The sequence below is a fragment of the Pistacia vera genome, unplaced genomic scaffold, assembly GCF_008641045.1.
Source record: "Pistacia vera cultivar Batoury unplaced genomic scaffold, PisVer_v2 Contig441, whole genome shotgun sequence".
NCBI lineage: Eukaryota > Viridiplantae > Streptophyta > Magnoliopsida > Sapindales > Anacardiaceae > Pistacia > Pistacia vera.
The window spans coordinates 32,155-59,911 of NW_022196270.1; the positions used below are offsets into that span (position 1 = coordinate 32,155).

Sequence of the window (27,757 nt, forward strand, 5' to 3'; positions counted from 1 at the left end):
ACCAAAAAAAAAAAAACCAAGAATGTTCAATCCTTTACAAATCAACCTAAACTAGGAGCAACAATGCCCATCAAAAGGAACCCAAAAGCCTAAACCCAAAATTCACCAAGAATCCACTAAGTGATGTTCTTTCTTCTGAAGTGGTTGATAGAAACCGACATAGCGGTGCTGAAGTAATTCAATAGATACCGAAAATGAGTGTCGAGGTAGTGGAGCTCGAGGACATGGAGCCTATCTCCAGATTTAAAGCTAAGAAAAACCCTATTTTAGCGATCTCTTAGGAGGATCTAGATCGCATTAGGGATGAACAAGAAATCATTTGCCCCCTTTGTCTTGCAGAGGATCATTCGTCGAAGATCCCACCCCCTGGCTAGGTAGACCTATGTGGTGCTTCTCAAATGTGGAGCATTAGTGCCACCCCATCACTTCATTGCTAAAGTTTTGGAACGCTTCAATATCACTCCACTTCAGCTTATGGCGTACTCATACTTGTACATGGTCGACATGTATATTGCTTACATGAAGGTTAGCTTGGGTGAGCTATCATACAATGAGATTGTTCATATATATAGCCTAAAAACAAGCCAATGAGACGCCTACTGCCTCTCCAAGGCAAAGAGGGGTGACATCAAAGGCCTGGAGGGAATCCCGAACAAAGCTAGGGGTTAGGATTCCAACTTCTTTTTCTATGAGAGCAAGGAAAACGACTCCTATAGGAATTTCAATAGATGTTTATTTGACTTCCTTTAGGTCGTTTTATTTGATTTCTTTTTTAACTACCTAATTTCCTTTGGTCGCAGATAACCGTACCCAAACTGATCTCACTGTTGAACTGCAGCAACGACTTCAGAAATTTAGCTAGCTTTTTTACGATCAACGCGACTTGAGTAAGCTCATTACTCTTGAGAATTTGAAGGAATTCGAGTTTGCCCTGCTACTGCAAACTTTAAAACACTCTTTGCTAAGAAAAAGAAAAGTAAAGTATATTTTATATTGCCTTTCAATTGTGTATCTTTCCAAAGGTTAGTTTGCGGTCTGATCCCAGCAATTATAAGTGTCCAGATTGACTCTTGGAGCATCCATGACCTTTGCCTGCTCATTCTTAAACCTTATTAAATATGAAGTCAATATTTCGCCTTTTTCCTGCCTGTTGTTACTTAAATAACTCAAGGGCATGGCAAACTACTTTCTTGCCTTGAACTGCTGGAGATATAGCAAAGTGAACTGTTGCCAAGAGTGGATGAAGCTCGTTGCAAGCCTCTTATATCCATCTCTTTGCATCTCCTACCAGGGTAACTGTGAAGCAGCAACACTTTGCATGATCAGAGACCTGATGCAACTCCGACAAGTCATTAAAAGCATCAAGGTGATCCTTGGGGTCACCTCTTCCTTTGAACTTGATGTTCGGTGCTTTGCGTCCTTGAGGTAAGGATGTCTGGTGCACTTCCTCTGAGAAGGGGGAGTTAACTACTCTCGTGGGTTGGTTTTCCTGACGAGTCCTCAGGTCATCAAGCATTCTTTGTACCTGATCCAACTTTGCATTCACCGATGCATTTTGTTCCCAGGCTCTATTGGCTTGCTACTTAATATGGTGGTGTCAAAGATTAGTGCTCTACGTGCCAAGTCTGTTGTGCACACTAGTGCGTGATGCCGAGCTGTAGTTGCTTGAACGATAGGTGCTATTATAATCTAGATTATTTCTTCCTCGATGTGGGTACGAACCGGCAAATTGATTCTAGGTGTCTGATTGACGCACATTTTAACCTCCGTGAGCCTACGAAGATTGAGCTTGACTTAGGCTTAGGTCCAAACTGGAATGACAAGTTTGAATATTATGTTGCTCAGTGTGAGCAGTGTCCTGGCGACCTACATTTTCTTCTGCAAGCTCTTTTCCAGGTCCCCTGCCCAAATCATTCTAATTTTGACCTCTAGGTAGGTGCACAATTTCTATCCTACGTTGCCTGTGATGGTGCTCACTAGGCGACCTGGAACTATCATTCGCAATTTCATTCTCCCAGTCTGGGGTTGGCTCAATGATGTTTCGATGGCTTAAGGGTGGACTTTCCTACTGTGCATTCTTCATCACAGTCACATCTTGTTGAAGGGCCTCACTATATTGTTGAGTAATCTCAACATGTCCAACACCACATTATCCGGGTTAGATGTGCCAGCCCTTGTGGGTTCACTGGCTGAATCACAATTGGGATCAATGGTGGGTGATTTGTTGGGGCCACCTGGTTGACCTCGTGGTGGCCTACCCCAACATTCTCATTGAGGTTGTTGCCAGTATTGGTTGTGAAGTTTCTGGTACGCACCATGGTTGTGGAAAGGTGGCTGCGGCTAAAGAATAAATTGTTGGATTAATTAGAAATAATTTCATTCCTCGCTGGATGTGCACATGATTAATTAAAATCAGCAAAGAAGAACAAGAATGAGGCATAGAACAATTTTCAAAGTGGTTCGGCGATCTAAATCTGATCAAGCCTACATCCACTATTATCTTATAATGCTACGAGTACAAAAATAAGTATAATCTCACTAGAATTGCTAACTTCTTACAATGCGTTTTCTAGGGTTATTTATACAAGAATTGGATAACGATTCCATGACGAATTCTCAGGATTGTGGCTTAAACATAGGAAGTTAATCTCATCATTAGCTCAATTGCATTAAATTCAAGATTACGTGATCTGGTACCGAATTTGTCTCCTTGATTCTAGGGGATAAGGCTTATCTGTGACTTGTGACACAATTGTCCATTTAGCTCGCTCCTATGAGCTTAGCTTGCCGTACCAAGATTCATTTTCTCTGAGCTATCACTGATTCTGAGCTTGTCAAAATGCTCGCACAACAATTATCGATTAGTTTAAGTTCAAATTTCTAATCCGTCATGATCTGATATAGACACAACTTATTCTCTTATGTTTTCAGCAATTACTTAATGCTAGAAAAAATAGTTGATCCTCTATATGTTATTAGAAATTATAAAGAAGTGGGCTTTTAAACAAGTTTCTCTCTGTTAGGGGATACCAGTTATTGATATGCAATTGAAATAAACTGTGTTTTCAGTAATCTTGTTTTTGCTAATTTACCCACTAAGTCATTAAGCTATCAACTGCTGAACTGCAGGGGTTTTTGTACATGAAGAATTTTTTGTGATATTGAGACTCGAATTTCAGTATTGATGTTGTATTGCTTTGCATTCAACATGTCAAGTCTCAATTAAAAATTCCGGTAACTTTGTTGCTACCTGTGTGTATTGTAAACTAGTGGAAAGAAAATTGACTCTTTGTTAGACGAGAATGGCAGAGATTTTAAGTGACACAGCTTGCAGACAGTTATCTCAGATGTTCTTGGCAGTTTTGTTCTTTCATAGTTCTGAATATGTTTTAGCAATTGCCTTTCATGGTAGTTCAAATGTTACTCTTAAATCACTTTTGATTAGCAAATACTATCTTTTGGCAATGGCATTCTCAGTGGTAAAGTACTTAGTGGAAATTTTTTTCTTCCCTGGCTTGAAGGAATAGCGGTGGATAAGCAATGTAGGTCTTGCGATGGTTATAATTGGTAATTGGGGAAATCGTTAGGAAAATTGCTATTATAACAGCCGGGCGAGCCTTCACACATTTAGTTATGATCTACCATGGGGAACACCACCAACTGGTTACTCATGGAATCTATAGCTTTGTCCGCCATCCTGGATACTGCGGTTTCCTCATCTGGTCTGTTGGCACCCAGAAAATGCTCTGTAACCCCATCTCCACAATTGGATTTGCAATTATTGTGTGTAAATTTTTCCACTAGCGGATACCATATGAAGAATATTTCATGAGACAGTTTTTTGGGCCAAACTATGATGAATATGCGCGGCGAGTTCCTTCTGGGGTGCCATTTTTAAAGTAGTAATATATGATCATGTTGGTAGGGTAGCAATTGTCTTGCATAGACACCTTGCTTCATCAAACCTTTGATGCTAACAGACTGACGGTGGTGAGAGAGACCATTTTATTTATCCCCCCTGGCTTTATGCTCGGCTGAGAATGTACTATTGACATAGGTAGTGTTTATGAAGATTTTTGTTACCGTAAGGTGCAGTGTTAAGTTTTATTATTATTCTTTCATCAGGAAGTTATCAGACAGCTTACAGTTGTCAATCCATTACAAGTTTCTAGACTTCGGATTTGTCATCTTTAGTGCTCGGTTTGGTTATACCTTGTAAACTTGCTATGGATTGTGAAAGAGCATTTTGTTATAATTTTTGTCAAAATGCAATACAGAGATTACTTCCCATCTATCAGATTGATGTTACAGAAGTTTCATCTTAAGATTGGGTTGAATCTTTCATTAAAGTTGTTCACCAGTCCCTTTGATAAAATTTTTAATGAACTGTACTTAACCGTTAAATTAATCAGCTTCTTGAACTCACTTAACACACAACAATATTGACAATCATGATAAGAGAAGCTATTTTGCACCAAGAATTACCACAATGCTCATATATAAGTGTTTGATTCTACAATGACAAACGATTTCTTTCTGTTCTTTATCTCTAAAATAACATGTAAAAGGCTAAAAACTTTTTACAGAAACGGTGTTATTGTGCATCTAAAACAAATAAAAAGGTGTCTTCAATAATTAATTAATTAAACAAAACTTCCAAGTTCTGTGAGATTAAGAGAGATTATTGTAGCCTCTGCAGCACGAATTTACTAGGATTTTAGTAAGTTATACACTCATTTCTCAGCATGTGAAGTTCCAATGCATAAAATATACTCTTTTACAATCCATAACAAGATTAATAGGTATAGCAAGTACAATATTAAACCTCAATTACTCATTTAAACAACAAATACAATATTACAAGTACAGAGCTTAATCTCGCGAAAGCAGCAATATTGAAGAGCTGGATGCATATTGAATGGAATTGGAAAAGGGCAAAAGAAAAAAAAAAATCTGAAAATCAATCAAACTGAGAACATATTTTTTTATACACTATAACCCCTTCACTACAAAACTGATGTTAATTCTATCATCAAATTCTTATAAAGCTCAATTGGGTTTAGTTAAACTGGGTTAATTACTAAACATTACGACCCAAGGTCCTCTGCTTTGTTGCATGCTGCACTACTTTTTCTTCCACAGGGAGGCCCTTCCGTCGCCTCACAGCATCAATGAGTTATCTTGCTGTATTGGGCAGCACACTAGAACCATCTCCAAACTCTTCAATTTCCTCTTCTGTTTTGGACACAAAGAAAGGATCCTCTGGAAGTGCTTCCCAATGACTAAGGACAAGAAGGGCACTTGCAGCTCCTGAAGTCCATCTCCTAAGCTCATCAGGGAAACCAAAACTTTCAGAGACGGCAAATAAGCATGAACAGTGAAAAGCGGAGACCCTTTCTGCATTTCCTCCTTCAAGACTCTGGCTCGCCTTCGAGCAAGCACAGCATACATAGGACCCAAATATTCAGTTGGGGTGTTCAACTCACAAAAATACATGGCCTTAACAAGCCGGGTTTCTTCTGCAACATAGCTGCTCTACAGGCATCTTTAACAGCTGTCATAACCTGCCCAGAGAAGATGCCATACTGCTCAGATTGTTGTAAAGATTCAGGCTCATCAGCTTGCCCTGCCAAGGGAGAGATGTAAGCCTCAACAACAAATGCCAATCCCCACATTGGTTCATCACATAAGGGGCCAGCTGCAGTAGCCAGCTGAAATCCAGAAACTATGCTGCTCTGAAGACTCTGTGCTTCTTGGCACAATGATGAAGCTTGAGTAACTTCCAACAATGTCCCAGCAGCTGAATCAGCATCATTATTGATATCATTAGCATTATCCACAAAGCCTAATCTCTCAGACACATGAGCAGAACCTCTTATAAGAACAGAGCAATCAGTATTCTTTCTTTTATAATCTGGTGTGAAGAGGATGTTAGGACCAACATGCCTTGGACCAATTGCCCAAATCCTTGTAAGAAACTTTTGTCACTTTGCTTTATATTTCTCCACTCGCTCCTTGTCAATCTCATTCCCAGAGGAAATATGATTCTCCAATGCATCCATTATGTGCTGTTTGAAAGCTTCAATTGGATTATCTTCCTCATCAATGCTTGATCTCTGGGTTTCCAAGCATTTGATGCTTTGCCTTCCAATAATACCACCAAGCAAATCAGCACACTCATCAAGCACCTTAGTCACATTAAGAGGAAGTTTGTTGACTTGCACTCTAACAACACATCTGCCATTTGGAGTCATCTTCTCAACATAATCAGAGCTCCCACTTAATAATTTCAGATTCTCTAATGGATTACATGATTCACCCTCACCCTCACCCTCAATGGTCTCTTTATAGGACACAAGAGGTGGAGAGACTTCCAAGCTTACCTTAGCAAACCTCTCCTTCAAATCCTTTATGCATCTTTCTAGATGAACCTCTCCTGCAACAGCAAGCACATTTTCCCCTCTAGATGAAACAGTAACCTCTACAAATGGATCTGCACGATTCAAAAGCCACAATCCTCTCATTAAAGCACCCATATCTGCTGGATCAGTTGGCTCAATTGCAACTTTTAAAGTTGGTGAGACCTGATATACCATACTTGAGAAAGGCCAACAGTTTCTTGCAGACGAAAGAGTTGCGCTCTTCAATATATGCTGACCAAGGCCTCGGATAGCCACAACATTCCCTGCCTTGGCAGAAGCCACTAGTTTCAAGCCTTGACCCATCATTAGATATAAGGACTGCAACTCCGCTTCTTGTATATGCTTCTGCACTGATTCCCCCTTTAATGGATCATATAAAGCTGAAAGCACAAAAACCCTTTGCCCTGAATAAAGAACTCCACTAAAGATCCTAGCAAATGCAAGGAAGCACTCATCTGATTCACCATTTCAGCCTTTCTCAGAATAATTATCCAAAATCTTCGCATTTGAACCTCGTTGAGGCAGCATTTTTATTGGGACAGCAAACATCTTGGAAACAAAAGCAACACATGGCGCTTCAGGGCTTGAATCACAGGCCTAAACTGACTTCCTCACAAGATCTGCCTCCGTAAGTACATTTTTATCAACATCATAATCTAAAATCTCTCTATTTGGAAGCAAACGTGAAATACGAAAAGATTGAGCAGAAACTGGATCTGGCACACACTTCACTACCATTGACAAGACTGCATCTGACAATGGAAGCCAATGGCTCATAACTGATTGAAGCACAGTTTTTGGATCCTTGCTCTGAAGCTCACGAGGTGGTATAGACAAATTAAACGATTTAATCACTTTCTCAAGTACTGCTTTATCCCCATCTGGCTCTAAAGCAGCCTGGTAAACTTGCCACAATGGCTCAAGCACAAACTGTGCAAACATAGGCCGCACTTTACTCCCTGTACCTATCCCCTTCTTCTCCACAATCATCTTCGTCTTTGGATTGAAATACCAAGGACCCCACAAAGCCTTCTGCAATGCAGCGGTACTAGCTCCAAGCTTTGTAGCATAAAATTCAGCAAACTCACTAATTGTAAAACCTCATCCATCCAATGCATAAACAAATGCTACATTCCCCTTCTGGGGTTGAAATGTATCTTCCTCATCATCCTCTATAAACTCAAGATTCTCATCACACAGCTTCTCGGAAGGCCCCGCGAGTATAGAATCCACTTTGTCACTCATAATCCCATTAACCTCATGAACAATTCTCAACAGCCTATTATAAGCTTCCATTGGACTCAACCTCAACTCACAAATCAACCTATCAATCTTATTAAGCACTAAACATGGCATCAACTTCTCAATCCAAGACTGACGCAAGACAGCGTGAGTCTGAATGTGAAAACCCTCAACAGCATCAACCAAAACCAAGGCACCATCACTCAAACGGGCAGCGGTCGAGACTTCACTACAGAAGTCCATATGACCAGGGGAGTCAATCAAGTTAATTGAATAGTGTTTATAATGAAGAGCAATGGAAGAGCTCTTCATTGTAATGGCACGCCTTTGTTCCTCATCAAGATAATCCATAAACCTAAGTTTACCCGCTAGTTTTGGGTGGAGAAAACCACCACCAGTGGCGGCAATTAGATGGTCAGCAAGTGTTGTTTTACCATGGTCTACATGTGCTAATATGCATATGTTTCGGAGGTTTCGGGTATCAGACTCACCCATTTTAGCACAAAAAGAAAAAATCTAACCGCCCCCTTTCACTGGCACGCCTTTCACAACCAGTCACCGGCTAACCGCCCCCGCCGAACGGTCGGCCGCAATCCGCGGCACTCTCGGGTCTCGGCTGTTCCCTTCTTCAGTTCAGTGCTCAGCTTCTTCACCTAGTACGCCGTCGCCGTCCGCCTCCGCCGATTGGGCAATGTAAGTTGCAACAGCAATCTCTCTTTTGTACAATCAATATGTATTTTCAAAGGGAAAAATTAGAATTAGAAATTTATGATTGTACCATCAATATGTAACCTCTGATTATTTTTAAACCTTTAGGAATGAACACTGTTATTATGTTCACCCCATAATAGAAATTTCAACTACGTCGATAACACCACCAATCCACCATTGTGAATGACTTGACCTCAGCCCAGGGAATACTCGGAATTTTGTACAGGGAATACTCGGGCCGTGCAAGTATATAATATGAAATTGCATATCCTCCAAGAAAACTACATGCAACCATCTTTTATGACGTACAATTAAGAAAGCTGTCGGAAAACTTCTCAAATCTTAAACCACCTATCGCTCTCTATAAACTTAGTCCGCCCACTGTATATCAAGTAAAACCCCGTTCTTATTTCAACCAAACCCGTGCTTGGCTTCAGTATTACGAAATTCGGGCTTTCTCCCGGGCCTAGATATGGGCTTACAAATGTTGAAATTTAACCGAAATTCATGTTCCTTATATATATATATATATATATATATATATGCACAACAAAGAGATTCTTACAAGTTTGTTAATTTCAATCTTTAAACAACTTCATTTTTAAGTATAGAAAGTCGGGGCAAAAGTGTTATTTTATATAAATCTGTTGGGAAAAATCAAAAGGCATTTGCTTTAGAGATAATACTATACTTACAACTCAATCTTACAAACTTTCTCTTACAACCTCAATGTGGTAACTTGCGTTGTTAATTTTTAAAAACCTAAAGGGTGATTTCAAAAAAAAAAAAAAAAAAAGGCCTTGAATTGAGCATCCATCCAACAATTTGAAAAAACCAGATGATACTTTTTGAAAGGGATATTGGATATTATCAATTAGGGTATAAACTTTCCAGACTACCAATAGGAGGGTAAAAGTTATAAATTGTTCAGGACAATAAACAGTTACTTAGGGTAAGGATTTGATTTTATATAAAGGTGAAGATGTAATTGAAAAAAAATGAAATTATTCTTTTTACAAAATAAATAAGAAAAATTATAAATGATCAAATTAAAAATAGAAATTAAACAACTAGATAAAATATTTAAGGGTGCGTTTGTTTTAGTATTTTAGATATGATTTTTGATATTTTTAGAGTTAGGTGCGAATAACGAGGAAAGATTTAAAATTTAACAAAATCACCCCTCTAAGTTTGCTAATTTATGAAACACCCCAACATATAAAAAATTTGCAAAATGACAAAACACCCCCACCCACAATTGCCAGATTTCGGCCACCACCGCTAGAATCTGGCATTACGGCGTACGACCGGTCGGATCTGGCCGTTCATGTGCTGATATGTCATTTTTTGACCAAATCCACCACGAATCTGACCAAAAAATGACAGATCTATGGTCATTTCTGGCCGTCAGCGACAACCAAAGATATGGCCGTTGTTGACGACCAGCTACAGCCAAAGATCTGGCCATTCTTTGGTCGTAGATTTGGCCGAAAAATGATAGATCAGCACACTACCGGCTAGATCCAGGCTGTAGTATGCTATTATACCAGATTCCGACCACCTTTCGACGGTGGTGGCCATAATCTAACAAATGTGGGTTGGGTGGGGGTGTTTTTGTTAATTTTTAAATTTTTTTCTAAGGGTGTGTAGTTAAATTAACAAACTTAAGGGATTTAAAATATAGTTGAAGAAAATATAATAGTATTTTGAGGATAACTTCTAAAATAAGATCTAGAATAACAAAACAAACGCATCCTAATTTATCCCTTTTTACAAAATAAATAATAAATTGTTTTTGTTTTTATTTTATCTTGTAAAATTTTATTTTATTTTTAATGAGCAATATAACACTTACTAGACATTTTTCAAAGATAAGAATAAAAATATAGTAATAATAAAAGTATAAAGAAATCTTACAAAACTTTTTAAACAAAGTGATGTGGCAAGAAATGAATGAAAGAGTAAATACAAAAAACGAAACTTTTAAACTTTTTGTATTCACTCTTTCTTTTATTTCCTGTCATATCACTTTGTATAAATTTTTTTATTTTTTATTTTTTTATACCTCTAGCATTATTGATAAAAAATAACTCTTATAAGTCTAAGATGTCAATCATATTAACAGTTTTGGGCCTAAATACCCATCTTATAGCCCAACCAAATAAATCTGTTGTCTTCGATTTGAATTGGCGAAAATAACCTTTTCAGTTTGAAGTCACCGATTCAAAGATTTTTAGGGTAGAAATAAAAATTGATGTCATTTCTTATTAGATTTCACATTTGATCCTTTCAATAGTCTTGGACGATAATATTTGTCTAAGCCATTTGAGCACAATTAACCACCAATTCACTAATTTACGCGTGAAATTTGAAGACAATGAAAAAACAATTTAAATTATTAAATCTAGAAACTGGGAAACCCAGATGCTTAAACTCAAATTATTACCTATTTTAATTTATATCTATAAAATTTCAAATTGATTTCTTCATTTTCTTCAAATTAAAACACATTAATACGTTATTACCAGCTGGATTGGAGGCATGTTGTGTTTAAATGGTTTAGAGAATCAATGGGGTTTTAAACGAGCTCTTAAATATTGAAAGGGTCAATCAAAATCCTCATTAGAAATAAGGTTTTTTTCTTTTTTTTTGGATAATCGGGTGACTGGCCACGTTTGCATGCACTTAGAGATAAACTATAATGTTATATGGTAGATGACTCCAAGATTTGAACTAGACACTCAAGAAAAGAAGCAAAACTCCACCTCTTGGGTTAAGTCAAGTTTTATTTCAATCCTGTAATAGCGGTCAATTAAACAAATTATATTAATAATATGTGAATGTGAAGCCCCATTAGACTTTATGGAAGAGGACAACGTACAATTTGAGGACACGTATATTTGTTTGACAAATTCTTATTACTTGATAAAATATTATTTTAATTTACAGCAGTATATCCAGGCACCATCACATTATAAATAAAGCTTGTAACCGTAGAACCTAGTGCAACATTACAACAAGAAGCAGCAGCTTGATTAATTAAAATATGAATGCTATTTCGTATTTGCTCACCTTTTTCTTGATCCATGGGTTACTAGTTTCACAAACTACAAAGCCCATGGCGAAGGCCACTGAAATTGTTTATGCTTCTTTTGATGCAATTCATTCTCATGTTCGTTATCGTAAGTTGAAGGAAGTGGTGCCGTTGAAAGAGGATCCTCGACGACCGCCACCACCCCCAAGGCCGAATGTTTCTCCTAACCATAGAAAACCCAGTCCTCCACGACCATCTTCTTAATTTGTCAGATCAGACGCTATGATTCAACTGTTTATTTACCATTATTAATTCTGCTCTCAATTGCTTGTATCATGAATGGTTGATTTGTTACGACATCCATTACCTTTGATGTATATTGTATAGAGTAAACAACTTTTTCCCACCAAAGGTTTGCCCTAACGACCTTTCCCACTAAAAAAGTTTCAAAATACCATTTTTTCACTCAAAATTAATATTATGTTACTACCTAAAGCCGATTCTGATGGTCAAAATTCTCTCATTTACCACTATTTAAACCTTAAATCTCCTCTCTACAAAAACCCTTTCACTCCGGCACTTGATTTCTACCGATTGTCGATCATCGCAAAACTAAGGTTTTATGTTTTTAGCTGATTTCTGATTGATTCCGGCAACGAATACTCAATCGATCACCACCATTTATCCACGCCAACATTCACTCTACAAAAGCCTTCTTACCTTGGTTTCTGGTAACTCGTCAAATACCGATTAAGAAAGTGAAATATATTTTAGGTATTAACGGGATATAAATGTTGGGTGGGAAAGTGGTATTTTGAAACCTTTTGGGTGAAAAAGTGTCATTAAGGCAAACCTTGTCTTGACATTTCGTAATTTTTTCTTTCAATATTTGTGTGCTTGTATGTATTTCTTTTTTCCACAGTTTCAGATATATTTTAGATTAATGAATTCAATACTTGGGTGCTTGTATAGAATAATAAGTCCATATTTCAATCGATATTTATTTCAACGGATATGAGATAAAGATGTTCACTTTAATTTGTTAATAAGATGAAAAATCATCCAATGATATACAATATGAGTACTGTCTTCAAGAAATTTCCTCCACAGACTACCAACAGTTTGACAACCACCAATATTAACGCGTATTTGTTTGACAATTCTGATAATTAATCTCAAGGCTAGCTGTAAGTCAATCTCATGAAGCAATATTCAAACATATAATAAATGATAATTAATTTAGAACCTATTGAGTGATGGTCATAATTCCTTCAACAATCCTCCTCTTCAACCACGTTATCTTTTGTTAAAGGGAGACGACTTTTCCCACCAGGTTTGATGAAACGACACTTTTCACCCCTTAGTTTTAAAATGATATTTTCCCACCCTTTGTTGGATTCTGTTAGTGTTTCTGTTAATTTAATTAAAAGATGAAATACCGTTAAATTTTTATTTCTTAATTAGTTTTTTATAAATTAAATTTAGTTAATTCAAAGTCTTTATTCGATTATTCATTAGTTCAAGTATAAAGATACATTTTTTCTTTGTTTATTTAATTAATTAGGAATATTGATTTTTTATGTTAATTAGTAAAATGAAAAAATTATAAATAATAGTGATGAGATATTGATGACATTATAAATAAATATTAAGATTATTAACTTAAAACAATTTTATAGCATTCCTTAACTTTTTAGGTAGGATTAACTATTTTTTTTGAATTTTTAATATTTAACTTTTAGTTATTAAAATAATAAAAAATTTATAAAGTAAATTTTAAGGATATTTTGTTTTTTTAATAAAATATTAATGAAAAATATAATAAAACCTAATAAAGGGTGAGAAAGTATCATTTAAAACTTGATGGACGGGAAGTGTCGTCAAAGCTTGGGTGGGAAAAGTGTTTCTCCCTTTGTTAATTGAAAAGGTCAGTGATTCTGACCCTTGGGACTGAACTATCAGCCCTTAAGTCAAAGACCATAAATATTGTGTCTTATGAAACTTCCTCGAAGACTAATTTGACAACCAAGTAATTGAGGTGTATTTGTTTGACAATTCTGAGGACTATACTATTAATATAAAGCATTCGCCGACTCTGAGGTAATATTTTACAGCAGGTGTTAACATTATGAATTCCATTTCTATTTTCTAACTTTTTCCAAATAATCTGGCTCCACTTTTGATGTTTATATTACATATTTTTCTTCGTGTTCATACTCTTCGTAATCAAATGTTACACATACAGGTTCTATATATAATATGAAGCTTCCTCTTAAAGAGATCAAAGACAAAACATTTGGCAAATGGGCGTATCAATTTGACAAATGGGCGTCTCAATTTTGACGAACTCTTACCTGTTAAAATATCTCAAATATATATTCATGCTAGCTGGAGTCTCTAAAAACATAGGTAAAATCATAGCATCTATTATTTTAAAACAGGCCACCTTTACCAATGAAGGCCATTTCTTATTCGCTCACTTTCTTCTTGATCCATGGAATATACTTTCACTCTATTTACACGGCGAACGCCACTGAAATTGCATCTGCTGGCTCATCTTTGGATGCTGTATCTTCTCATGTGCCTTTTCGTAATTGAAGGTGGTAATTGCATCAACCCCGCCACCCCTCGGCCCGTTTAATTACGCCCAAGCCACCTATTAATAAGCCAAACCCACCACCTCCGCCACCAGCAACGGCACCGCCACCGTCAGTATTATAAACTTACTCTGCCTATATATTGAGAGAAACTATATATACATGACGACTCAAGTGTTATCGCCTGTTATCATAGCCTTTACAGTCGTAGCATCTTGGCTATGATGTAATCTGTTGTTCTCTTTCTTCTTTTGTACGATTTATATTTTACCGTGAACGAAATTTTGCAAGTTAATTAATTATACAAGTTTAGTGGCTTTAACCTTTGTGAAGTACTATACATGCTAGTTCATTCAGCAAAAGTCGATCGGTTCATGCGGTAGACCATCTTTTTTTTTAAAAAAAAAAAAATAATCGGGGTGCCCTCATCTATTCCACTAGGACCACGTGGTCGGGAAAAAGTTCAAATGACAATCCTTATTAGGATTTGTGAGGACTTAAACTCGGGAGACAATATAACTTAGATTCTGATCCTTTATCATCAAGTCATCCCGTGGTGTTAGACCATCGCTTTTTATCCTCTGTAAAATATATAAATATTATAATGATATTTTGTTAACTATGCTCCATGATACTTGTAAATGCCCGGTAAAGTATTAAAAGTGCATTAAAAGATAAAATTTAATTTACAAGATTTAATTTAGTTGAAAGCTAAATTATTTTTACTTGATCAAATTTTTAATAAGAATTTAGAGAATCTATATCATTTTTTTTTTTTTCAATAAATCAATTCTTCAAACAAACATAAACCATAAAACACCCTAAGAAAGCTGGTGCAAAAGTATATATAATTATAAAATTTGAGAAAGAAATCTCAATAATCATGACAACATAGCTAATTAAACATTAGATAATCAACTACATCAAATTGAAGCCAAAGCATCTTGGGGTAGGTATAGGAGAAGGATTGTAGGTTCAAAATTTATGAAGCATAGTGGAAGTGGGCCTGGAGATGAAATGAGTGAATTTACAATTATTTAATAAGTTTGATTCATTCAAAGTCTCAAAAAGGTTTCTTAAAGTGATGATGTGAATTATTGATGCAATGTCACCTATTTATACATATGTTTATATTACATTATTATTTAAAAAAATTAATACCTATCCCTATTTTATCATTGGTTATTAACCAATGTCTATTTAAATTTTTTTTATTTGAAAAAAAAACAACTTATAACATCTTAAATTAGATAATATTGGTTACTATTAATGCAGTTTACATGTGTCTTAGTAATGGCCCAAGATAGTGCCATTTCGCGCTAAATTTATGGTTTTAGTTGGCTTATGTGAGGCGGTTTAACGGCCCTTGCTGTGTATCATAACGCTATTTAAAGAGCATAGATAGAGCTATCAACAGTGTCACAACAAGCTTAATTTCCCAATGAGTTCCATTTCATATTTTCTGATCACTTCCTTCTTCATTTATGGACTGCTACTTTCGCAGGCCAGTCAACTGTTCTTCCTTGAAGGTGGAACCCCAAATCGAGCTACCACTTCATTCCGCAAGTTGAAAGAGCCCGAAAGAGAACTACCAGTTCCTTTTCGCAAATTGCTCATGGAACCCGAAAGGGAGTACCAGTTCTAAGGTGAAGCCTCGAAGGGGAATACCATATGGTCACCACCATCACCGAATCCGAATAATCCTCCGCACTGACACCAACTTTGCCAGGCATTACTTCTAACTCGCCATATATATATAATCTGAATAAAGCATTGTTATATGCTAAGTACACTATGGTTCAAGTGTATTTGTATAATTTGCAATTATTTTGCCTTAATTACACTGTATATGTTTCAATTTAGTTAATAATGAAAATACAATACAATGTATGGTTGTTTAATGTGTTCTGAAATCCGCATACTACAGTTATTTGAAGCCTGCAAAACTCATGCTACTTGTTCTGTTAAATCCATCTTTCTCTCATAATGGACCCATATATATATATTAACAGATTTAATCATCTCCCTTTGAGTTTATTAATAATTCAAGAGGAAGAATAACATTTTTTAATAATTGTGATAGATTTTATATATATTAATCGATTAATAATGAGATATATGAAATAAAAACTTTTAATATAACTAATGAAATAGCAGTTTAAATATTTTTATTTAATTATGATGTTTTGTTAGCATTTTCCAAGTTTTTTGTTTTTTTTGTTTTTAAAGAAAATAAAAAAACAACTTAGAAATCTTACGTTGACTCTTCATAATCTGGACCTTCGATCGCTTCTTTAACTTCGTGTTAGTGGCACCCAACTATGACATTTTTTATTGAGCCAAAGTCTGGGCCAGTTACATATAAAAGGCGATTTGCATACAAAGGTCCCCATGTAAATCAATGCTGAAGCAAACCATGGACGTCAATCCATGTTTCCTCAGTTTCATCTTCATGATCTATAGCTTGCTACTTTCACATATTAACATCGCAAATGCCTCCGGAGCTGTTTCTGATTCTTCTGATTATGATTTCCCCTACAATTTAAAGGTCGTGTCTAGGAAATTTTCTATTACACCTCCACCACCATCGCCTATGCCTGGTGGTCGTATTTACTTCAAAATCTCTCCTCGTCGACCACCTACACCACTACCGTCGACTTCGCAACCACCAGAATAGTGCTACCACCTCCGCCCACATCATCTTAATGTGTGATTTTAGTTTTTAGCATATCAAGGATTCAATTAGCAACTTTCTGTTGGTAATATTATTGCAATTATATTACAAAAGAACAGTTCCAAGTGCTTAATTGAAGACGTTAACTACACTCGCAAATACATTTGAAATGAAACTTTGAATGAAACAAATTAACTAAAAGGATTGAACCTATCTAATTCTCGAAGACCAAAGTCAAAGTCTCCCTATGAAGCTTCCTCTCAAGACCAAGAGTCTAATAAATTGACAACCAACAAGTAACTAGTGACATATTTGTTTGACAAGTTTGGTAATATGGTTATAAAACCACTCACACATGATATAAAAAGAGCAGAACTTGGTACGAAATTACAACAAGCACTAACAATGAATGATGTTTCATATTTGTTCACTTTCTTCTTCATCCATGGACTGCTACTTTCACATACAACTTTCATTGTGAAGGCCACTCAAACTGTTTCTTTGGATACAACACCTTCTCATCACGTTGTTTTTGGTAGGTTGAAAGTGGTGCCTAGTAGAGTCCGAAGGCCTATTACATCACGGCCCCCGCCGCCTGTGGGGAATGTTCCTCTTCATCAGAGTCCTCCTCCTCCGCAGTGGTCACCACCTGACCCGCCCATGTTATAAGCAGTACATCCACCACGACTACCATCTTAGTATGCCAACTACTTATGCCATGGTTCCAGTGTTTGTGTCCCGTTATTATGCTTACTCGAGTACGTACTCTGTTTAAATGGGTCTTTTCTCTGTTATTTTCTTTGTAGTTTGAAAGAATTAACGAGTACTGTCATGAAAAATCTTCAATCTTCTCCAGAAATATATTTATTAATATACCCAAGAAACTTTATGGTTAAGGATCGATGTTCGAGTAACTTTTCATCCAGTATGAAATTTGTTAAATCATTCTTCAACCTACATGCTTAGCCAATGGTCATATGAAGTAATTTGAAGTATAGCAGCTTTTTTCGAAACTGCAAAAGATCACCAAGTCAATAAACATTTTCTTAATTTTACTATTAAATTAAGGGGGGAAAAAATAGAAAGATGATTATCTTTCTCTGCGTAAATTGCCTTACATATGGTTCTAATGCTTATGCTTCATTTATCTGTTTCTTATTATCTAAAAGTTTCCTTGTATAAGGTGATGATGATCTCAATTTTATGTTTATTGTATGAATTATTTGGTTTTTGTTGAAAAAAAAAAAAAAATCCTTAGATGTCTTGACAATCTTTTTATTAGAACTATATATGCTTAACACAAGTCATAAATTTTGGGCACATTAGGTATTTATTAGCCTCGGGATTTACGAATGACTATGGCTAGCTGACTATTGGTGTTTCTAGCAATAAGCCCTGTGCAATGGCTGCCAAATCATATACGCTAGTTATTTCTTTTTTTTCTTTTTTTTAATTAAATTTCATTAGAAGAGAAGAAAGAATATATAAAGGCCATAAAAACTTGACTAACCTATCTCAGGACATGCCTTGGATTAGGTGCAAAAGAATCAAGTAATCTAAAAGACTACTAACAAAAGGCTAACTAGACAAGAGGCTATATAAAATCAAAAGTCCACTCTCCACTTGTTATGCAATCTTAATACCAAGAATGTGAACAAGATGAGCACAATCGAACCAACCCACACAAGGCAATTAAAACCAACGAAAAAGATCAAAAACAAAGAAACAGACTCCTCCCACTGAACGAGCCCCTTCATTTCATCTCTGCTCTTGATTTATAACTCAAGTTTCTCTTGAGTTAACAAATTATTAGACTCGTGATTCATTCTTGGATGGTAGTAATTGCTAAAACTATGGTCCTCCCTACTTTCTCTTGATGTAATTTTTCCTGGACTAGGTGCCATCAACTGGTCAGCTTCTTGGAATTTGTTTTGGCAAATAGTCAAGATTAGGTTTGCAATCATTAAAGAAACCCCAATAATTTTGACAAATTTTGGTTGAAAAGTCTTGGGAATATTGTGGGCACAACTGTAATATATAGCCACCTCCTGGTTCTATAAATAGCAGGCCACACCTTAGCCAGATATAGGAACAACCAAATGGATGCTAATCACTTACTTGCTTTCATCTTGATCAATGGCCTGCTACTTTCACATATTCCTTACACGGCCATGGCTATTGGAGAATCTTCTTTGTCTTCCCATGATTTTCCTTATAAATTGAAGATAGTTTCCAAGAGATCCAAAGCGCCTTCGCCGCCTCCACCTATGCTCAGTACTCCTACTAAATTCAAAAGCCCTCCTCCATCACCATTACTACCATCACCACCACCACCACCACCATGGATGCCACCACTGCCACCTTGATCAGTGCTAGTACTTGTGCCGGTTCATCTTAATTTGCTAATAACCCTTTATTGAAAATATGGTAGAAGTGTTTGTTCTTTTGAATAAATGGTAGAAGTTGTATCATCAATATTTTGCCTCGTTGTTGCATATCATGGGTGTATTGAATATGGTTGCACTCTAACTCTTATTCGTAAGTTATATGAATAAATCTCAAGCAATCTCTTATCTCTCTCTTTCAATGTGATATTTGGATGAANATCAAAAACAAAGAAACAGACTCCTCCCACTGAACGAGCCCCTTCATTTCATCTCTGCTCTAGATTTATAACTCAAGTTTCTCTTGAGTTAACAAATTATTAGACTCGTGATTCATGCTTGGATGGTAGTAATTGCTAAAACTATGGTCCTCCCTACTTTCTCTTGATGTAATTTTTCCTGGACTAGGTGCCATCAACTGGTCAGCTTCTTGGAATTTGTTTTGGCAAATAGTCAAGATTAGGTTGGCCATCATTAAAGGAACCCCAACAATTTTGACAAATTTTGGTTGAAAAGTCTTGGGAATATTGTGGGCACAACTGTAATATATAGCCACCTCCTGGTTCTATAAATAGCAGGCCACACCTTGGCCAGATATAGGAACAACCAAATGGATGCTAATCACTTACTTGCTTTCATCTTGATCAATGGCCTGCTACTTTCACATATTCCTTACACGGCCATGGCTATTGGAGAATCTTCTTTGTCTTCCCATGATTTTCCTTATAAATTGAAGATAGTTTCCAAGAGATCCAAAGCGCCTTCGCCGCCTCCACCTATGCTCAGTACTCCTACTAAATTCAAAAGCCCTCCTCCATCACCATTACTACCATCACCACCACCACCACCACCATGGATGCCACCACTGCCACCTTGATCAGTGCTAGTACTTGTGCCGGTTCATCTTAATTTGCTAATAACCCTTTATTGAAAATATGGTAGAAGTGTTTGTTCTTTTGAATAAATGGTAGAAGTTGTATCATCAATATTTTGCCTCGTTGTTGCATATCATGGGTGTATTGAATATGGTTGCACTCTAACTCTTATTCGTAAGTTATATGAATAAATCTCAAGCAATCTCTTATCTCTCTCTTTCAATGTGATATTTGGATGAAATTATTTTCATCAATTGGTCAATTTCTCTGCACCTGGACGCTATTGATAGGAACCTGCATTGTGTGATATTTTTAATGCACTAAGTTGACTGCGCCTTAAACAGTGGCTTAGAATATTCAGAACTTGGTCAGAGTCAGAGATGCCTAACTATATGTGATAGAATATAGAATATTTTATGAAACGGCTATAATTTCTGTTTACTTCACCAGCATAATATACCTTAACTCCAAGGTAAACGATTCGAGAATCCGGGACGCCTCATAATTCTACTCTACTTATAATATTTTTTTTTCTCCAAGAGTGGCTTAAAACCTGAATTTTGTGAAATATTAGCTGTACCCAGATACTTTTTTGTTTGCAAGTTTTCATTATCAAACCCCTGTTTCTGAACAAGTTGATATTTGATTTAGAGTAAAGACAAGCAACTATTTTTAACTATAATTTGACTTTTTGGGCCCTTTTGTCTTTCCTGGGAAAGTCGATTTTGAGAACTTTCAATGCAGCTTCCTGAACCAACTCTCCTCTCTCCAGATTAGTCATTTATAAAAGGCCAGATCTTTAATCCAGTTTTATCGATGAAGCAATGGATGCTAATTCCCACTTGCTTTCTTTCATCTTGATTCATTTGTTGTTAGTTTCACACATTAGTTATATGGTTATGGCTTCTGAAGCTGTTTCAGCTGTGTCCCATTATGATATTTCTTACAAGTTGAAAGTAGTGTCCAAGAAGAAACCTAGAAGACCCCCACCATCTCCTAAACCCAATTCCCCGGTTCACAACAGACGAGCTCCATCACCGCCGCCGCCGCCACCACCACCATATCCTTCTATAGGAGCATAGTGCATGATATGGTACTGGTAGAGCTTGTATCAGCAGTATTCTGATTTTCTTGTATGATTTAACTTTGTTCATTTTAACTCTTACTACATTTAATGATCTGAAAAACAATCTCTTTTACCTTCAATGTGATACTTAGTGAATATTTTTAAATCAATTTGTCAATTCTCAACTAGATTTTAAGTGATTGTCAAGATCATGCTTTGACTAAAGACTAAATTGCCAAAGTATTGCTGAAAAACCTGGATCATGAGATTATCTTGTAAAATGTGATAGTTCATCAATGTTTCATATGATAGTGCATTTTCTAGTGGGTTAGAATCTTTAGAACTTGAGCTATAATGAAAAATGATTGTGGACCTGCTGAGTTCGTTTGACCACACCAATACAGTAGCTTTTAATTTTAAAAAAGTATAGTTTTGACTATGTCAACTCTGCTGGATAACGATCAGATATCTGCTTCTTGTGATAAAACAGGACACAGATACTACTTCAAATGCAATTTTCAGTTTTTGATTTGGGATATTAATAATTTATCATATTTTTAATTAATAGTCTATCAGAAATTAACCCCCTCTCCTAATTGTAAACCAATTTTACCAATAGATGTTTTCTCTATACAAATAACATGTATTTTTCTTTCTTGCAACCATTTTTTTGAAGGTTAGCAGGTTTTACCCAGACCGTAGGGTAAGCTTTATGAATCTACGCGATTACTTGGTTCGGTTTCTTCCATGGTGATATAATCATATATTTTATAAAAATAAAACTGAAAACACTCTAAACTAATGTATTAACTTCAATTCTTAAAATATAATTTTTTGCTCCTCAATCTTCATCTCCTCCTCTAATCATTCAATCTCTTTTCCTTTTATTTGATTGAATCTAATAGAAACAACTTTGTTAATCAACTCAGTTTGTTTTGTAATTTTCAAGAAGGAAGGGCTTCGATTTTAAGATGTTAGAGAAAATCTATAACCCATTTTGAGATTCGAGAGAAAACAAGGAAAAAATTTATTATATAGAAGATGGCATTATAGGTATAACAATTAACAAATGTCCCTATTTTGATTTACGGTTTATTTTATTTAAGCCTCAAAATTTGATCAAATTAATTAATTTTCACTTTGACAACTAAAAAGAGTGTAAAGTTAAGGGCACCTCATTACTCATCATTTTAAGATTATTTTTTTTCAATCTTTATTTTAAACTACGCAAGCTCTCACCACATGAAACCAGAGTATTGTTTTTAATAATCATGATAGTTGTTTAGGCAGATGAAAGGGAAAATAAAATATTATATGGGGATAATGTTATTTGATGGAGAATCATTCAACCTAAATCTTTTCACCACTATCATATCAACTTTTGACCTTCTCTTATCAATCTTGGAACTTCTAACTTTTCTCCTTCTAGGCAACTTAATAGCTCCCAAAGAGGAAAACCCGATTTAGTTGTAGTCTAATTAAATAGTCGCTCAATAATAAAAAGATACAAGTTTAGAATTGAACTAACATAGAACAAAAAATATTATAAAATACTAATTATATATATTTTGGTTTCTGCCAAGATAATGGGTTAGGAGCTTATGAATAATCAGTGTTTTAAAACCTGGTCCGGCCCAAACCGGTTGAACTAGGACCCCAAGCTTTCACCGGGCCGAGTTATCCATTTCCCTATTTATTGAAAACACTAGAAATTGGGATGATGATCAGTGAACATTGAAGGTCGAGATGTTGGGGCTTTTCAAGAGAAAGTGTCGGTGAGTGCAATAGTGGTGACAAAGGTGATTTCTGGTGAGTGAATCACCTGAAAATCGAAAAAAAATAGGCAATAGCAACAGCCAGCGATTGGCGAGGGTAGGGTGAGATGGGTTTTGGTTAGGAGCTGAGGGGAGTATTTTCGTGGTGATAGGGAAGGTTGTCGACGTCGGCAGTGGTGAGATCTAGCCTGGAATGTTAATGTTGGCATCGGTGAGATCCGGCCGATATAGATCTTGGGTAGATTTTCTAAGGAATGAGCTCAAGGGATGATTAGGATTGCATTTGATATGTCGTCGCCGCCGACCGTCGACCGTCGATTTGTATTTGGGACGTGTTTACTAAATTTCAAACCTGTAAGGACTTAACGAATTTTTAAGGATACATTTATTGAATTTTAAACTTTTAGACATTTGGTTTGACTATCTGGTCAAACCAGTTAAACCGGTCAACCTGGGACCCAACAACTTTGCTGGGTTTCACCCGAGTTGATCATTAAAACATTGGAAATAACACACTTTACCATATATATATAAGGACTTCGATCTAAATTATTATTCAAAGTTAGTGCCTTAGATTATAACATACTTAACTCCTTCAGAATGTGGTTCTCTCCTAATTAATTTATACTATAAAGTAGAAACTATACTACCATGTATAACTATTGACTTTAAGTCTCTAAGCTCCACGTATTTTCCAGCACTGGGCTAATTAATTTATTGAATCTCTTTAGTAATGGACTTCAACGATTCACGTTTAACTAAAAAGCATCTTGAAAATCTTCCAGCAAAATATTCCCACATAATTATTATAAATAATACATGAAGTAGGCATATCAAATACTCATCTATACACACATATCAACTCAAATAGCTACAGCAGTAGTGTGTGTTTTCTAACAAGTTTTTGCAATGAATATTTCTTGTTACTTGCTTTTGCTCTTGGTGTTCCATGTTGTGATATTACAAAATACTTCTCAGATGAGCAAAAGTTGTATGGTTATGGCGAAAGTGACTGATGTAAATGATATTGAAGCCGTTTCTCGTCGTGTCTTCCCTGCTCAAGTGAAGATTGACACTAGCAAGAGAATTAGGAGGCCATTGCCAATGCTTTCTGTGCCTTCTCCAGTTCCTGGCACTGCAGTACCGACTGTTCCTCTGTCCCCCAAAAGTCCTCGCGCTTTCTTGTCTCCACCACCACCACCACAACCATCTTCACAATCATCACCACCCCCCAGCCAGCCATGAAGTTCACGTAAATATTTTATTTTCTTTGCTTTCATGTAGTTCACAATCTCCTGAAATTATAGTTGGATGACAGGAGATTTCATGTAGCATTTAGAATAAACTTGTTTAATCTTCCTCAATCATAAGTTGTAATGTAATTTACAGTGCTTTTTTTTTTTGGTTTTTTGGGTAATTAAGCTTTAAATGGAAAGAGAAAAAAAATATACAAATATGTCTATAAAAAGTAGTCAACCTACCACAGAACAAACCCCTGAGATAGGATAAAAAACAAAAGTGTAACCTAAGACAAAAAAGTTACACAAAACACTATCTCCTAATGTACATCTTACCACAAGACAATCCTTGGGTTAGGATGAAAACAAAAGTCTATACAAGACTATCTCTAAAACACACACAAGACAGTCATCACCAAAACAAAGCCAACCAACAAAAATCACCATTTAAAAATGCACAATGCACATTGATAACCCCCAATCATGAGCAAGACTCCTATTTACAGTGTTCTTTAATTGGTCTAGTATACCAAAACTCTAGAGTATGGACGTCCTGATTTTTTTTAAATGCGGACTTGCTTTTCTATCGACAGAAATGCAGTAGAAAATAAAATTTTCAATTAAATTCTTAACATTGAGAATCCAATTGATTTAATGTATTCCTACTCTCAAGAACTTGCAAAAAAGAATGATTGGTCTTGTATACTTGATGTTATTCTTGATGAAAAACGAAGAATGTTACTCTAATAACAACACAACTTTCAAACAAAAGAGGTTAGTTTCTATCACTATTAGTTCAAAGCTGTGTGGATGTCTTATTGGTCTAAAAGCAAAGCAGTTAATATTAAATTTGGTTAGTTTCTCTAAAGTAGTTGATTTAGGGCAACTGTCAAGATTATGCTCCTCTGACCGAAGACTCTGAGTGTAATTGTGATTAGTGATGGAAAACCTGGATCATGCTATTGTATTTTAACATGCAAAACTCCATTAGTTTATGTTTCTGATGATTTTGCATTTTGTAATGGTTTAGAATCTTTAAAGTTTGGTTCGAAATCAATAATAACCATAATAGAAAATCAACGTAAAAGTGCTTGTGAGTTATTGTTGACCACATCAGTTATTAGTATGTACTGATTCGTTGAACTCTGCCAGTAATATATAATTTAATGTATCATATTTAATTGAAATATCGATCGAACTTACCTAAACCAACAGTAATTTGTGATAAATGTGCTTACATCATAACAAACTACTGAATACTGATCTCTTTAATTTCCATAAGGACATCTTTAAAGAAAGAAAAAAAAAAAAAACCAATTTATTATCCGTATGAATAGCTTAATGTTAAAAGATAAATGTATAGTAAGTTGTAATTAAATACAGACATCTTGTATTTCACTATTTACATAAAACGTAAATATTTTGAGCAGAATTTCGTACATGTCTTAGACTCCATTTGCTTATACCAAAGTAAAGTAGAGACCTACTAGTGGGTAGCCTTATGTTAAGAGGCGCAATTGGTTCATGGCTTTGTTAGAGATTTAGGGTTTGAATCCCTATCTGTGCACCCATGCATTGCCTGGAGGGCTGTGGTGGTGGGTTCTTGCACTCCCCCTAAGGACTAGGTGGGTTCGGATTGTAAGTGGACCCGTAGTGGGCTTCGGAAAAAAAAAAAAAAAGGTGAGTTCAGCTTGTAAGGGGACCCGTAATGGGCCTCAGAAATAAAAAAAAAAAAAAAGGAGGTTTTCCTAAAAAAAAGTTATTTAAAAATAAAGAATAAAAAGCCTTTCTGGGAGTACTCCTAATACATTCTAAGTTTTGATTGAATCGGTCCTGTTGGATGTGTATTGAGTTTGAGTCCTAACAAACATATACTGGATATGATCAAGGTGAATTCGAATAATAAAGGGGATCAGTTACTCCACTTAGTATATTAATATTTTGCGTTGAATATTAATGCATGATCTCCTACAAGTATATTGATTTGAGGAGAAAGAGAATTGTTAATAAAATGTAATTTAAAGTAATGTTACTAAATGGGAGAAGACGACAAGTAGATGAGAGCAAAATGTTAACAAATGTAAAACCAATTCTTTATTAAAAAAAACAAAGAAGTTATTCTATTAATTTTTAATTATTATCTTGCTGGTTGATATATATAGTAAAACCTCTATATAGGCATAATAGTGGGACGAATTAATTTTATTAATATGAAGAGGTTATAATTTAACAGATGTGTAGTTACACAAATTTCTTATTTTATAATTCATGTTTTAGTAGTACAGTATTATGATTTCAATTTAGCGCTTCAATTACCAACTATTTAAACGAATAAAAGATCGTGTCTTAGAATTAACAAAGATAAATATTCTTGAAAAAATTGTAAATACAATTACTACATGGTTAAACTGATGTGAAGCCACAGACAATTGTTAATTGTTTTAAACATTACAAAATTAAGACTTCTGATGTCGATGAATTACAAGTTATAAATAAAGTGGATGAGAAGAATCAAAGAGTCATTGTAGAATTGAGTGATCGGATTTGACAACTTCACTACACTAATTGAATAGATATTAATGTCTTTCTCAGTCATTCAAATGAGCAACAAGTCATGTATACTTTAACTGAAGAAAAAATCATTGTTACAATTACACAAGAAAAAAAAAAAGAAATAATCATGAGGATGATAGTACGGAAATATAAAAAATTTCGTGCCAAGAAGCTTCAATCATACTTGAGAAGTTATAAATATTTTGGCTTTAACAAGAACATGTTCATGCTAATGAGTAATGTACTCGTACGTTAAAAGATGTGGTAACAATTCTAAAGCATAAATCATTTTCCCAAACAATTTTAAATAAATAGTTTATTTCATCTAAAATTTTTAATGTAACAAATAATATATATATATAATATACATATAATTATTATTATGTGGAGGCAACTTTCCTTAAGACGAAAATTAGAAAAACTAAAACTTATTACAATGTGGAATTTATTCTTAAGAATATAATTTTTTATGATTATATAGAGTTTATTCTTATATAGAATATCATTATAGAGAGGTTTTACTGTAGTTTGTTGTAGGACCCCTAAAATTTTATTTAGGAGTCAATTTTGGGGTCCATTACAGTTAATTTTTAGAGTAAATGACTCTTTCCCACCCAAGGTTTGCCTTAAATGACATTTTCCCACCCAAAAAGTTTCTAAATACTACTTTTTCATCCTAAGTTTATATTCCGTTAATACCCAACGCCGATTCCAATCGATTCTGGCAGCGAAAATTTTCACTGTCACCACCATTTATGGAATTAATTATCCATGAGATTCATATTCTTTACTCAATTCCAAAAAATAAATAAAGGAATTGAGAATCCTAATTTCATTCCCTAGTCAATTCTTAGAAGTAAATATGACCTAGAAGTATTGAACATAATTGATAATTACACACAACATTAACAATAAATAAAGGAATAAATTGAGTTGGTATTTGGCATTAAGCAATGTTTTTAAACCCACACCGACCCAATCAAGGGGCCGGTTCCCGAGTTTAAAAACATTATTCATTACTATTCCGCCGATCCAAATTTGGTCCAATCTGGGCCAATGGCTAAAACCGGATGTGAGGGGTACCTGGATCGGAGTTAGTGCCCTCAGCCATGCTTCCTGGCCTGAATTTATTGAAGTTCATTTTGGGCCATGCTTCATAGGCCACAGCCTGAATTTATTGACTTCA

General features: G+C 35.4%; 1 protein-coding gene and 1 pseudogene across 1 annotated transcript; one reads left to right on the forward strand and one right to left on the reverse strand.

Annotated features, from left to right (window-relative positions):
* Nucleotides 1–3,302: 3,302 nt before the first annotated feature.
* LOC116144300 lies at nt 3,303–3,903 on the forward strand (annotated as a pseudogene).
* Nucleotides 3,904–4,851: 948 nt separating this feature from the next.
* Nucleotides 4,852–8,403, reverse strand: LOC116144325 (elongation factor-like GTPase 1). Its single transcript, XM_031429788.1, is given in 3 exon segments — nt 4,852–5,358; nt 5,361–5,510; nt 5,513–8,403. Coding segments are annotated over 3 exon segments (3,075 nt in total). The 5' UTR covers nt 8,160–8,403; the 3' UTR covers nt 4,852–5,080.
* Nucleotides 8,404–27,757: the final 19,354 nt, after the last annotated feature.